Source organism: Achroia grisella, unplaced genomic scaffold, assembly GCF_030625045.1.
Source record: "Achroia grisella isolate CSIRO2021 unplaced genomic scaffold, CSIRO_AGI_Agris_v1 utg660, whole genome shotgun sequence".
NCBI lineage: Eukaryota > Metazoa > Arthropoda > Insecta > Lepidoptera > Pyralidae > Achroia > Achroia grisella.
Window position 1 is genome coordinate 117,860 of NW_026712984.1, and position 16,200 is coordinate 134,059.

Below are 16,200 nucleotides of genomic sequence, written 5' to 3' on the forward strand. Positions count from 1 at the left end.
CAGGATTTATATAAAAATATTTTCTTTCTTAATTAACAATTATAAAAGGAATTATTTTTTATATATGTTATATGATATACTCAAAAATACTGGAGTGCTTTAGTAGCTAGTAGTAGGCATAGTAGTCTAGAGTCTAACTTCAATATTGATTTCAACCCAAATAATGGTATTTTGTAACCCAATCAAGAAATTAAATTCAATAATAACAATACCAGGTAGTTTTTTTATTGACAACTAAATATGGACGAAATATTATAGCTAATGTATAATTAAAAGTTAAATAATTAAAATTTAAAGCCTGCCATAGTTATTTTTATGATAATAGAATAATGCATTAGTGGAGACTATGTGTCACTGGGCCTCCATTACTGATACTCTTTCCAAAATAACATTAGTTAGTAATTTATAAAGATGTTATTGTCACTTCCACAATTTCGGCTTACAGATTGGCAGCATGGCGGAAATAGTGTACCCGCAAGGCTGCCGCCCCATCACCGATGACCTTGGACCTGATGAATTGGTCCGGAGACTCAAGGTGGGTTAAATTGGAGCGTCAGTATGCAGTTTTTTTATCTAATTATTGAATAATGAAAATAGGAATTAGTGGATCTCGCCAGCGTTAATGATATCGGGATAACAATAGAATAGAATAGAAAATTCTTTATTCAAATAAACTTAATTTAAGCACAATTGAATAGTCATAACATTTTTTTAATGTACCGCTCATTCGGAAATGTCTCATCATAAGAACGACAGAAGTTTGTCAAGTCAGGTTGACCTAGACGCAGTTCCCCCTGGAAATCATCGTGGTAGATTTTTGGAAAATTTGCCACGATGGGCTAACTGACCTGATCTCATGCTCATCTTATCATCTTCTACTGGTGCCCCGCCAGCGTAAACTGTTAGGTCAGACGGGAGGACCATTCCATTATCATCCAATAAAAAAAACATGCCAGGGCCTAGCCTGCTTTCCTTACTCGCATTATTTAATATCGGATTATATAATACTTTTAAAGTTTCAAATCGGCCAATTAGAATTCAGGACAATAGGGTCCAAGTTGGGATAGTAAACCGCTAGACAACGATACTCACTTTCTTGAATATTAAATACAAAAATACAAACAGTTACAAATAAGCAGGTAAAGCACTTAGTTAATTGCATATTGCTTTCATCCAGACCTGCTATTATGTTGTGCGGTAGTACTCAGGTATTCTGTGGCTATACTTACGTTCATTTTATATAATAATGGAATCCCTTACAATTGCCATTTACTCGCATAGCAGGGCTTCCTCTTTTTTGTCTAACGATAGCTATTAATGTAATACAGTGGTAAGGGTTAAAAAGTTTGTATATATAAGGCCGTTATTTTTTTAATAATAGGTATACATCTGTAATAAATGGAATCTAAATCAAACATTAACAATATTTATTTGTATTGGTTTTTTTATATTATAGTTATTATAACTATATATAATTTATAACTATATACTGTAGTTATTATAGTTTGTACATGTACCTTCTGTCTTGTATGTTTCAATTAGGTAACAATAAGTGACTGGACGAATTTGAAAGAAATTGCGTGGTTGTGTGGATGTTATTCCAACTTATATTTTACTAGTGGTTTCCGGTGACTTGGTCTGCTTTCTGATCGATTCTCGTGATAAAATAGTTGTCATGTCAAATTTTATTATGATCGTTCTGAGGTTTTATTGTTAAAAGGCAAAAAATATACGGACAATAGACGCATACACTTACAAAGTTGTATGCATTTGAATATTTTATTAGAGTATGATTTCCTGTAGATAGAAAACGTTTTTCTTAATTTCATATAATATCCCTAAAATATGGTCGAGCGCAGTGATGGCTGACTCATCCGTCATACTCGTGAACGAGTGCTGCTTGTAGGGACTGGACTGGACTTATATTTGACCCAAAAAATTAGTGCTGGTTGGTAGTTTGTATTCACACGTTTCGATTTGTAAATGTAAACTTACAAGGATTATTTAAAAGAGCAACATACAAGTTTCTTGCTCGTTCTTCTTGTGATGAGACAGCTTTCGAACGAGTGGTAGATAAAAAACAAATTGTTATGACTGTTCAAAAGTGCTTAAATTAAGTTTATTTGAATAAATGATTTTCTATTCTATTCTATTCTATTCATATATACGAACAAAGTCAGCAGTCTAGGTATCATATATATATTAATACGTTAAGTAAAGATTCGTGCCCGTTTTTACGAAAATTTGCGCGGACGGAGGAGTATGTATCGCACATTTATACTATAGAGTTCATATGGAAAAAGAAAGCAATTACAAATATTTTTTAAAACTTATTCTTAAAAAATACATGAAATGTACAAAGAAAATATTACACACATTAACATGTATTCGACATGCATACGTACTCTTTTGTTTATTGTTTAAGTCTGTGATCAAATTGAGGATGGATATTGTTTACCTTTAATCTTACTGAATGTTAAATAAATTATGGTCCAATTTCGACACTGGGCGACCATTAGTAAATATCAATACGTGAAGCAAAAATGTAGTCCGAAATGCTATGACGGAGTATAATAATATTTGACACAGTTAAAGATATGGAATTGAAGTGACGAAACTTAAAATATACGTTTTTAAAATAATGCTTAACAATATTGCACTTACAATAATATTAAATTATGGTCCAATTTCGATAACAAGCTACTATTAATTATAATAAATATTCGAATTTGGTTCTTTATGCCTTAAACAAGTTTCTTTATATTTACGTACATATATTGAGCCTAATTGTTAATTGGATATTTTACCACAAACATTTTAACCTATTTTATGTTAAACGCCACTCCCTAACGCCATACCACATAAAGAACGTTCGTTCTATATTTCGTGGCATAACTACGGCGTTAATGAGCTAATGAGTTAGACAATCAGAATTTATTTTTTCTTTGTGTTACTGTAATGATTTGTCTAATATTATAACATAAGCATCTTCATTACGATCTTAATAAATTACATCATTAAATAGTGGCGTATTGAATAATAGTCACTAAAATAATTATTTCACATCTTGGATTATTATTTTTTTGCTCGTCATAATGTTACAAATTTATTATATTGTTAACTGTACACTACAGTTTCACTCGCTGTTTAAGTTAAAGGACATGCCCACCCCTCGTTCACCGCGTAACCCGCTTGCGCTAAATATTTCCTCCTTTAGCTTAAGAATTTGACTATCAAATGTGATTAAAGGAGGTACTGCAAGCGGATGTCATGGTTTTCAAATAAGGATACCAAGTACAAGTTATCCGTGATGCTGTAATGTTTATAGTACTTTCCATAAAATGAGCAGTTTTATGGATTGTAATCGTATGATGTAGTGCAGGATGGTAGGATGATCGTCGTTTTCAGGAGGATCGGATGGAGGTTGACTTAACGACACATTTTATTAGCAATTGCCCATTAATAACAATTTCCTTTTCCTTTCTCCTTAAAGTCAATCTGATTTTTAATCCATAATTAAAAAACAAAGCTTTATTTAAACAAAGTTTTATCAATAATACACTTTTCATATTTCATATGAATAAATCTGAACGGTTCCTCAATGGCTCATAAAAACACCTGTAACTGTATGTCATTTATACGACCATAGACGTGACTGCCACGCGGGCGAAAATAAACAACTTATTTTTAACAAGGCACTCCTCTAAATAAAAGAAACTGACGGCGGATTTGCACATGTATTTTTGACTGGTTGACCCACTTTATGTTTTTATGATTTGTATCTGTCGTATACTCAAATATGAATTGGAATGGTGCATCCGCCTGCGATAGCTAAACATACCTAACATTAATGAAAGAACCTGAATGTAAGGGGGAAACGGAGTTGATAGTAATCCCTCAGTCCTAGTAATTTACCTATAATGTTAGTAAGACCTCCACGCTGTTTCTCCTGGAAACCATCGTGTTGAATTCTTTGTGAATTTGTCACGATAGGCTGACTGATCTGACCTCATATTCAGATGAATATGAGGTCAGATCAGTCAGCCTATCGTCAAATTATGATGATGATAAGATTTATGATAAGATGATACTATGATGGATGATAAGATTTATCATCCTCTACTGGTGCTCCGCAAGCCTGAACCGTTCAGGCAGATGAGTCATTTCATTATCATGCACTAAAAATAAAAAATCTGTCAATTGTTTAGTACCATCGTACAAAAACTGCTTAGTTTTAGACTATTTTTGTAATGTATGATAATAGTATGGTGCACCAGCCTACGCTAACGATATAAGCTTGCAAAACACCAGTGCAAGATAATAGAACGAGGTTGAAGTCTGGTCGGTTGGCTCATCGTTGTGATCTCACTAGGAATTAACCATTATACATACATTTTTAAAACCGCGTGGAGGTCTACCTGATTGTGTATATTGCTATCAACTGGGTCTCTGGTTCTTTTTTCTTACTATTCCATATTTAGTTTAGATCCGTCTCCGATAAAGGTATATATTGGAGGGCACCAGTGTCTGATCATAGGATGAGGATGAAGTCAGGTCAGTTAGCCTATCGTGTTGAATTCACTAGGACTTAACTATATGGTTTCCAAAGTGGACTTGCTACATTACTTACAATGAGACCATTAATCTCTCTCACTACTAATAATTGCCTACTATAGTCTGTTTTTAATGTCAGAAACTAAATTGACAGGTATAAATGTCAAATTTTAATAATGTTACCAGCTGCAGTGGGATAGTGATGTACCTGCGATACCGATTTGTTTAATCCTAAGTTTTTATTTTAGAATATTAGTTGTAAAACTTTATACGAAGTTTCCACAACGCATTTTAAAAATTTACGTATGTATACTAGTGTTTCCATTACTATCGTTGTATTATAAAACACAAAAATACATTAGTGTGATATTCTGATAGCGACAGCTACTTTGTTTCATACTATGTAATGATAAGTCAATTATACAATCAATTTTGATACAACTATTCTATGTTTATCAATACCTACATATACTTTATTAATTTTGTGTTAATGCGCTTTAAATAAACACCCTATTTCTGAGTAAACTATAAAAATGATTATTATATTAATAAGCTGTCAAATTTGTCCCCAGTATAAAAAAAAACAGACCATAGGTATCACTATACGAGTAGTGTAATGTTATTTATATATTAAATTGTTACAGGTTCTGGCCCACACGCTTCAAGGTCTGGGCCAGGATGAGGGTATGTACCAGCAGTACATCCCGCTGGCGATACACTTGGCCGATGAATTCTTTCTCACGCATCCGTCGCGGGATGTACAACTGCTGATCGCATGTTGTATCGCGGATGTTCTCAGAGTGTACGCGCCAGAAGCACCTTATAAGGACCAGGAACAGGTGAGACGGGATCTTGAACCGACTGTTGAAAGAAGTAGGTTCTTAATTTGCTTCTTTCACATAGTGATAGTCATATTATCAGTTGGTAACGGACTGTACCGAAAAACACCTGCGGATACATAGTTGTTTATTTTATGATCAACCACAGAATTTTATAGAATTCTGGGGTACTTTTTTACAGACGAAGGAAGATTATAGAAAAAATCACACATAAAAAATCTAATATGTAGTAAAGTGTATGTAAATAAAGCTAGATTATGTGTAACGGTAGACCACTTGTCCACTCTGTCTACCTCATAGAAGTTAGACAGAAAGAACATGTGGTCTCATCGCATTTGGTATGAATGTAAAACTATAAAATTATTCTTTTTATTTATATTATATTCATATTAAGTATATGATGTGACTACTATATGTATACAAACCATACAAAATTGAATGTGTTTTACCTATGATATGTATTTGCGTATGTTCATATGACATGCAATAGAATATTTCAAAATTTTATGTAAATATAATGGTTCTTAGAGAGTTTAAGTTAAAATATTCCATGCCACCTAATGGCGTGTACATATTGTTTTGTAATGTTGCATGCCGTTTTTTTTTAATATTTGTTCAGGGTTAGCAACGCGCACGAAACACCTTTTGTGTTTTAGGCTACGGTAACTATATACTATCAGTAGGGCCGTATGCTAGTTTACCACCATTGTGGTATAAAAAATACTTATATCCCATAATTAAAGATTGATGATCCTATGATAAAATACTGTACTGTGATTTTTATACATTTAAGTTTTATCTGTCAACAGGTGAAAACAATATTTCTGTTCCTGATCAACCAGTTGCAAGGCCTCCGGGACCCGAAGGACCCGGCGTTCAAGCGATACTTCTATTTACTAGAGAACCTGGCGTATGTCAAATCGTTCAACATGTGCTTCGAGCTTGAAGATTGTCAAGAAATATTCTGCGCTCTCTTTTCATTGATGTTTAAAATAGTCAAGTGAGTGATGTTTATGTTATATATTGTTATTTATTTGGAGACTTTGTACAAAGTATCTGTATGCGACGGTTGTAAAGCAATTAACTTTGTTCTAGTTTTAGGGGGATCTATAGTAGTGAAATAATAATAACATTATAACGAAAGTTATAACGAGTTAGTCTTCAGGAATACCATCGCATGATGACCTGATAATCGCACGCTGCGGCCGCTAAATTTTGTAATGTTCTAATGACCAGAGACATTCATAGTGGAATGACAGCACGGCCCAAGACTTGGTCACGCCATGCCACACCCAGCTAGTTTTTAAGTGGGAAATTACCATCTAAAGAATATTTAACAACAAAAAATTAGATATTTTTAATCAGCATATGCTTGTAAACTAATAATTTATTTGTCAACAGTACGGAGCATTCCTCCAAAGTCAAGTCATTCATGCTGGATGTACTCTGCCCACTGATCACCGAGTCTGACGTGGTATCCAATGAGTTGCTGAATGTGATGCTCATAAATTTGATCGAGCCGACAAAGAGAGAGCACAAACATGCGTATGGTCTCGCGAAAGAACTCATAATAAAGACTAGTGAGACTTTAGAACCATATATACAAGCGGTAAGTTTTTCTCTTGTTTTTCTTTCAGCATCCTAGCAACCCGTATTTTTTGGCTATAATATTTATTATGGAAATCTTTATCAACTCAACTCTATAGTCTGTTTTTTAATCCTGGAGACAAATTTGACGTTTCAGTTGTTGCCACGTCTTTGCATTTCTTAAATAGATTTGTAGCACTATCGGAAATTAATATAACTTACCCATTTTTATATTTTTAGTCTGTTTGTAATATTGAAATAACCGTTATTACTACATGCATATGAATATAAATACGGTAGATATGCCAAAATAACATTTTTTACAATTTTTGTCTGTCTGTCTGTTTGTTCCGGCTAATTTTTGAAATGGCTGGACCGATTTTGACGGGACTTTTTTTGGCAGGTAGCTGATGTAATAAGGAGTTACTTAGGCTACTTTTAAATTAGAAAAATAAAGTTATATTCCGCGCGGACGAAGTCGCGAGTACAGCTAGTTTATAATATAAGTTGCTTTATAACAAGGGCTTTCAAGTTGATATACATATAAAAACTATTTTTTAATTTCATCCCACAGTTCTTTAACCATGTCCTGATTCTCGGCAAAGAAGATAAGGAACTACTCATATTCTCCAAAGTTTATGAACTGATATACGAATTATACCAATGCTGTCCTTCATTACTATTGGCTGTGCTACCACAACTAGAGTGCAAGTTAAAATCAGCGCAGTTCCATGAAAGACTCAGCGGCGTCGCTTTGCTTGCTAGAATGTTCTCCGAACCCGGTTCAGAACTAGCGAAACAATATCCAGCACTATGGAGAGCATTTTTAGGTCGATTTAACGATATATCAGTACCTATTAGAATAAAATGCGTTCAATACTGTATGCATTTTCTTGTACACCACCCGGATTTGAGAAAAGATATCACAGAAACATTAAAACTTAGGCAACACGATGCTCACGAGCAAGTTCGTTACGAGGTCGTTATGGCTATAATCGCTACGGCCCAGAGGGATTTCCAAGCTGTCGCCGAATCTGAGGATCTCCTACATTTCGTTAGGGAAAGAACGTTGGACAAGAAGTTTAAAATACGAAAAGAAGCTATGTCTGGGCTTGCAATGATATACAAAAAGTTCCTAACAGAAGACAGCGTACCTCCCGCCACGGAGAAGGCCGTGCAGTGGATTAAAGATAAAATTCTCCACGGCTACTACATGACCGCTCTAGAGGACAGACTGTTAGTTGAGAGACTTCTCAATACGTCGCTAGTTCCGTACACTCTGCCTGCGCCAGTCAGAATGCAAAAGCTGTACTACTTAATGTCAAATGTCGATGATAATGCAACCAAAGCATTCATTGAGTTACAAAAACATCAGCTGGCAGTACGACGTACGGTGGCCGAATGGATTGATTTACATAGAAAACCGCAGACACCGGCCGTGCAAAAGGAATTGATATCTAAAGTTCTGCACATAAGCTCCAAATTTCTCCCTGAGTCGGTGAAGGCACAAGAATTTCTGAATAAATTTTCAGTTCACATGAAACAAGCTCCTGAATTGTTGCAAGGCATGGAAACTATTTTAAATCCAAATGTTAGCTGTGAAGTTTGTGTACGCACAACTGTAAGTAACATTTCCTACCTTAATTTGTACTAAATAATATTAATTAGTAGTAACTAATTAATATTTAGTCTGTCTTACCATGATTTGTTAGTGGATATTGATTAATATTATGATATATTTATCTTAGATCATACAAAGTATCTAAAATAAAAAACGAGGTTTGTTACCGGTGTGTTGTTTACACGCCAGGTCAAAGTTGAGCGGAGCGCGTTTATTCTTTTGTATGTAAGTCTATGGCAACCTTTATTACCGACCATTCCTCAAGGACATGACCGATCGGAATTTTTTTGAGTGGTAAACGATGGAGGCCCTAGGGTCGAACTTTGATTAAATTTTCGTCTCGATCAATCAAGTCTTTTTGGAGTATCGTTACAAAGAATGTAAATCTGATCTCTATGAATAATCTCAATAATATGTCATTGTCATTGTCATAATAAGTCTACGTGGGCAGTCAGTTTCGCCTATTTAAGCTGCCATGCATTTAGCTTTGTAAACTGTTACATTACAAGTTAATGAGTTTATAACATAAGTATCTATAATATTCCAGTCGAACGTGTTAAAGAAGCTGGGACAGCCGGTGATGACCAATCTCTACTACAATACAGTGAAGATGTTGCTGGAACGCGTCAGCTCGGTGATGATCGATCATGATTCGTTGCTGATACTCGTGGGCTATGTGGAGGGCGCTGTAAAAGGAACAGATCCGTCCATCGCCGAAGAGTGTGGTAAGTATTCATGCTTTTATCTGAATTCATTAGGTTGATAGATATATAGATAATTCATTTATTGCCAACATAACAAATAAATAATAAACAAAATCTATATCTATACATGTAAATAAAATTGGAGTGTCTGTTTGTAATATTGCAATAACAGTTTTTTACTACATGCATATGAATTTTTGTCTGTCTGACTATCTGTTTGCTCCGGCTAATCTCTAAAATGGCTTAACTGATTTTGACGGGATATTTATTGGCAGGTATCTGATATAATAAGTAGTAACTTATGCTACTATTATTTTAGAAAAAGTCTTTAATTAACTTTTTTGTTAAATTCCATGCAGACGAAGTCGCGAATATAGCTAGTAAGAAAAAAAAAAATATACAAAGTTGGCAATAGGTGCTGCCTCAGCTGTTGCTGATATAAGTACAACTTCAATGAGGCGCACCTATATGGTTTTCAGGCCCCATTACTCATAAAAATAAAATTAACTTGCTTTAAGCTTTTGCAATAACATATGCTGGTGGTCATTCCATTCTCCCAAATTTGAATTTAAAAATTAATCTGCGTTATTGTAGACTAGACATTTATTTGAAAAGAATACGAGCTGGTTTTCTTGTTAGTTCTTCTCATCTCGAAATCATTCCGAACTGACGGTAGATTTAACATATCATAAGAGTCTGTAATAGACCTACACGTATAAAGATATTTTGAATTTGAATTTGAATATACAACCTGACTTTTGTATGAAAATTCGTTATTGTTTGCGCCACAACTAGTTTAAATGCACATCTCGTGTAATAGACAAGGACAGACATACTCACGATCTAGGGCCGAAAGGAGCCGAGTACGCCCGCGCCATCGCTGGAAAGAAAGATGGCGCTACTTTTTTTTTCCCGCTCGTGTCTGTGAAACGCCGCTCGCACATAATTACGTTTTATAATAATTGAATCACTACGATTTAATAAACTATTGAATTGTCAAGGTGTATATAGATAGTGTGCAATATTCAAGGTGTATATACACTAATTTCCGCCGCGCGTGTTGTGTGTGTGATCAGTTCATCGATCATCATCGTCGTCGATCATCGATTCCTGCACCAAGACGCCATAGCAGAAAGCCAGGTACGCTCGTAACTCCTTACTTTGCCCGTGATCTGTGACGACAGTCTTATCGAAGGAATATATCTCTCGGGATACATATCCCTAGGGAACCGCTTTAACATTTTTTGGCCCGTTGCGAACCGGATATTTTGCTATTTTTTAAATTGAGTTACATTTAATAACGTACCCCTTTTGCTATTTATTCGCAAGGTCCTTCGTTTAATATTATTATTAAGAAACCGCTTTCAAAATTGATAATATAAAATCCGCTTATTTAGTCTTATATTACTTATTTGTTTCTCAGACATACCCGCGTAGCCATATAGGATTGCCTTGTTATTTCTTTATATTATACCGCAACCAAGCACCTATATGTGTAATAGTTTATTATATACCGCTATAGAATAATATATAATATCGCATACCTCTGTATTATCTCTTTAGATAATAAATATTTATATCACCGCATTTATAGTATAGTCTTAAAATTGTATCCTATTTGTATATTATACATAATATACTTGTACATCCCGCACACCATTATATAATATACAAATATAAATGTCCATATCCCGCATTCCATTATATTTTATATAGTAATCTACGCAACACTTAACCGTGTTCTCGCTACATACCTACATATAATTTTATTTTTTACTGTCCGCTTACGCTGTCTATTGACAGGTCACTGTATAATTACCTATAGTTATATTGCGTTAAATCATTAGATATGTCACGTAAAGATAAAGATGCGCCTACCTTTTCACCTAGTCGTCAACTTATTATGTTAGAAGCTAAACGTAATGCTTTATTTCAACGAATACAAAGTATTTACGATAAGTCGAAGTTGGCTACGGAATCGGAAGAAAAAAGACATATATTTCTTAGTTCATGTATAACCATCGATGACGTTCGTAATAAGTTTCAAGATGTACTTGATGAATATAATAGTAGGATGCTTGATGAGAATCCTTCTGCCGTGGATAATTTTCATGTATATGACTCATTTGAAGATTTGTTTTGTTCAATTAAACAGACATTTTCTGATCTTTCTTTGCGCCCACGGGTGGGAATTCGTGTGGGATAGATGCACCTGTAAAAAAGGCTCCCCCCTGGAATTAGTCTCCTTCAGCGACAATTATCAAGATTTATTGGAATTTATTTTACGCTAGTTACAAATCTACTGTTTTTGACAACTCCTCACTTACAAACTCAGAAAAACTGTATTATTTACTGGGTAAGTTATCACCCAAAGTACAATCGGTATTTGCAGGTATTACACCCTGCGCCGAAAACTATGAAATTATATTTAAGTCTCTGCTTGATAAGTATCAAGATATTCACGTTCTCGGTTCTAATTACTTAGACCAGATTTTAAATTTTAAATTAGGCAAAATGCCTTCCGCCGCAAGTTTTCAATTATTTATAGATAAGTATGTCACCGCCGCTATGTCGTGAAAGGGCTTAGGTATAAAACAATTATCCGATTTCATTTTATTATATATTGCAAAACGTAAATTCGATTCAAAACATTACGCGCGTTCGAATTACACATTTTCTATAACAAAATCACGTGATTTTGACGGATTTATTAATTTTATAAAAACGCAATGCCGCATATATGTTAATACACAACCCGCGCCCGCCACCAGTACAGAGTCAAATAAATACCGCCCGCCTACTAATAAATACTCGCCCGCCTGCTAAGTACCCGGACCCGCAGTCTTATGTTTCAATGTAACAAAAAATGTTCACTTTGCAATAGTAATATGCATGAACATTTTTATAAATGTAGTGCATTCGAAAAATTGTCACCTCTCGATCGTTATAAACATATTAAAGCTAACAATTCATGCGTAAATTGTTTAAGTAAAAAGACAAGTCAGGTGTTTGTACATCAAAATCTTCGTGTCGTGCATGTCAAAAGCGCCATCATTCTTTGCTACATTTTGTTACGGATCGGGGTCTCGCTGCCCGCGCGCGATGCACCGCGCCCCGTAGTTGGCCTCACCCCCGCTCCCGTCACACATGGACATATATATTTGTGTGGCCAAGCAGAGTGGTCTGTCACTTTGCGCGCTCAGTAACAAAACTGTGCTACTAGCAACTGCACGCGTTATTGTGTATGACGCATTAGGTAAACAACACTTAGTTCGATGTTTATTGGACAGTGCGTCCCAAAGTAATTTTATTACTGATGAATGTTGTGACCGCTTAGGTTTATTAAATGAATTAAAATATTCATCTACGATGGTAAAGGGTATTGGTGGCTCACAAAAAAACGTTAAGGGTTCAGTAGAATTTAATATATTTTCTCGTTTTAATTTTAATGTTCACTTTAATATTTCCGCGCTTGTTGTTGACCGTATTACGGACAGTTTGCCTTCCGTTCCTGTCAATACCGCCGCATTTTCACACATTAAAAACCTACCGCTGGCAGACGGCGAGTTTGCCATTCCTAGTAATATAGACGTACTTATAGGTAGTTCTATATTCCCGCACTTGCTATTGCCGGGTATTGTGCATAGCAAGTATAGTGACCCACTTATTTGTTATTTATGTCTTTTGTATGTAAGTTGTTATCGACGTAATATCGGCTCGTTAGCCATAGCTCCACGTCTTTACTCCGCGGCGCTTGCGCAGGGAATCTTCCCTCTTGCGCACGGCGGTCCGTGTACGCTCGGCTCGAGACGATAGATAATAAACTGCTAGTGTTTCCACATACACTACATCTCTCTCCTTTTTAATTTTATTTTCTTTTCAAGCATGAATCAATCCACTCTATTAGGTATTTGTTTTGAGGCATGTGTGCTACGTTACACCGATGGTGGACTCATTTTGACACTATACTGCCACACATAAGCCGAATGCCTCTAGTGCGATTGGCCTTTCCACACGTAACCAGCACCGTGATTTTTCCTCCTCTTTCGAATATAAATTACATTTATATATTAACTCCAATTTACTCTGTGTTTCACATACTTCACCTTTCTTCTTTTATATTTGTTTTCATATAATCGTTATTCCACTTTGTTATTGTGTAATATTATGTAAGATTAGTATAAAGCACTTCTGAAAAAATGTTGTATGTTTATGACCAGAATATCTCTATCATAGTAGTCACTACTTTATATTTTGTAGGTTTAAGGTAAATACTTATATTTTTTTTCATTCTATCTGTCTCATGCAATGTGTTATTTACATGTAGTATTTTTCTTTATCATGTACATTTGAAAATTGATTAAAAAACACAAGAATTTCTTCAAAACTCCCCACTAATTATTATTATCATTTTAAATATTGATGGGTCCTGTGGTGGTAGAATATTATTATTATATCAAGAGTTGCATCAACAATTGCAAACGACTTTCCACTATATTCTGTCTACACATCTGATATCAGTCCATATAGTATTAATTGGGTATAACTATAACCATTCTTCATCGTACCAAAATTATCTCTCTTATCACCTGCATTAATTCAGTGCTAAAATATTAGGAAAGGTTGTCAGACCATTTTGAGCGATCGACATATACCACATATAGAACTATATATCACCACAGCGACTCTACGTACTCCAGCAATCGTCAATTATATTAGTTATAGAAATTATATTTTCGACCAAAATTAATGTGTGTCCTATGACTTTTGCAATTTTTTATTACTTATATTCAACCGCAATTTAATGCAACATTCTATCAATTTACCTTTAATGAATAGGACACCATTCATCAATACACAATACAATGCTTGATGACCCCGCCAAAGACAATTTAACACAAACTGGACGTCAATACGCAATTGAATGCTTAACGACCCAAACGCAATTTAATGCAACCTGTCCGCCAATACGCAATTTAATGTGAGTTATTTTAATTGCACATCTGTCCATCAGTTCGCAATTTAATGCCTGATGGCCCAGCCAATTTTTAACAATCTGTCCATCAGTTTGAATTTAATGCCTGATGGCCCAGTAATATCTAATTTAAAAAAAATGTCCGTCAATACGCAATTTAATGCTTGACGGCCCAGTCATAGTTACCTCTGTAGCTCCTTTTTTAGAATATCAATGCCATTGTCACCGTCATTATAACTCCATTGAACTTCTTAATTCATAATCTTTAAGTATTGGTTATTAGTCTTATGCTCATTGTTTTTCTTCCTTTGCTAATTTCTTTATCCGAGCCAATAGTCAATTTATAAGCAAATCATGGACTCCTGCAAAACACCAAATTTTATAATTATAAGACAATTAAACACCACTCTTATCCATTTAATTTTCACAATATATACATTTATGACTACTAATATTAAACATATTTCAGATTTATTTACTCCACAAGAATGTCCAGTAAATAATTCTAATCTAAAGTATAGGAATACTAATAGCAAGAACCACTTTTTTTCAATAATGTATCGTTAGTAATTGTTACTGTCATGCATCATGGTTTACATTATTATCTAGTAATAATAATAATAATTGTGCAGCCATAATATAACGCACCTCATTCACAATAATATACCTCGTATATAACGACTTCCTTGATTTAACTAATTCTTTGTAATCCCTTGGATTTTCCATAAGAATCGATGTAAAATATACCTTTACATTGCGACATTATTATTATTATTTTTTTTAATTTGGAAAAACACCTCTTTTAAAATTTTCTTAACCCAAAACCTTTATATAATGTTCCCACCAATGGTATGACATTAAATAAAAACTTATTCTTATCTCATAAAATGTGATTCATGTCAGGACATGTTTCGACGTACTTATGTTCGTAGAACAATAATTGTTGTTCGATGGAAAGTAATGTAAATTGTAAACACTGCTGCTCGTCACTATTATTAAAGATTCAAGTTGAAATAGCTTACGACAGTTTTTTTACTTTTTATAATATTAGACCAACGTACCTTCAACATAATAAATCTCAGTTCAACGAATTTTTACATATATATATATATATATATATTTTTTTCGATTTGTTTTATCGAGGTTGCACTGTAGTACGAGAAAGTTAAAACACGCTAATTTGTCTAAGCTACCCTGCAATCAAAGTATTTAGAGAGCGACCAACACCAGTACTATGACGATAAACAAATACATGTATATATTTTACAACTACTTTTTTTTTTTATATACTACTATGGTTGATAATTACGGCCCATTTGATGGTAAATGGTTACCGTAGCCTATGGATGTGTCACGTGCGCGTTGCCGACACTTAGGTAAGCAATATACCCTTTTTGAAAAACCCCATGCTGTATGAGAAAACCTCGGCAGGAAGTTCATTCCACGATTTAAGTGTACGCGGGAGGAAGCAGGTATCATTTCCTATTGAATCTCAAAACTCAAAACCACATTAATACACTTATTTCGCGTATCGCGACATGACACAACTATACACACTTAACTGTCAATTAAAATGACTCCCCATCGCTCCAACATCCCCGTCACATTCATATAAAATAGCTGTCAGCGCTGTCTGCATGTGATACAACAAATTCTAACTCCATTCCACAGCTACTAAATGCGGTACATTAATGCAATTTTTTATTCCTATTATTTATTCAAGCTTCTTTAAATAAAGAATATTCATATTCTATTCCATGTTCCGCGAAACTTCAAAGAATGTAAAAAACTAAATCTAATAACCCCTTCACTCATCCGCATAATGCATTAGGCGAGTAGGTACAATAATTCAGAACTTAATTTAGTTCTATTTGGTGGTTATTGTGCAATTTCTAATTTTGGTATTTTTAAATTAGAGAG

General features: G+C 34.5%; 1 protein-coding gene across 2 annotated transcripts in view; it reads left to right on the plus strand.

The window, feature by feature from the left end:
- The window catches only part of LOC131849609 (sister chromatid cohesion protein PDS5 homolog B-B), a 40,597-nt gene that overhangs the window by 3,465 nt on the left and 20,932 nt on the right, over nt 1-16,200 (plus strand). For both annotated transcript variants that reach the window (XM_059199717.1, XM_059199718.1), the window contains exons 2-7: nt 446-535; nt 5,199-5,393; nt 6,203-6,393; nt 6,795-7,002; nt 7,555-8,601; nt 9,149-9,326. In XM_059199717.1, coding sequence (XP_059055700.1) covers nt 455-535; nt 5,199-5,393; nt 6,203-6,393; nt 6,795-7,002; nt 7,555-8,601; nt 9,149-9,326 — 1,900 coding nt within the window. In that variant the 5' untranslated portion in view covers nt 446-454. The remainder of the gene's footprint in view (nt 1-445; nt 536-5,198; nt 5,394-6,202; nt 6,394-6,794; nt 7,003-7,554; nt 8,602-9,148; nt 9,327-16,200) is intronic.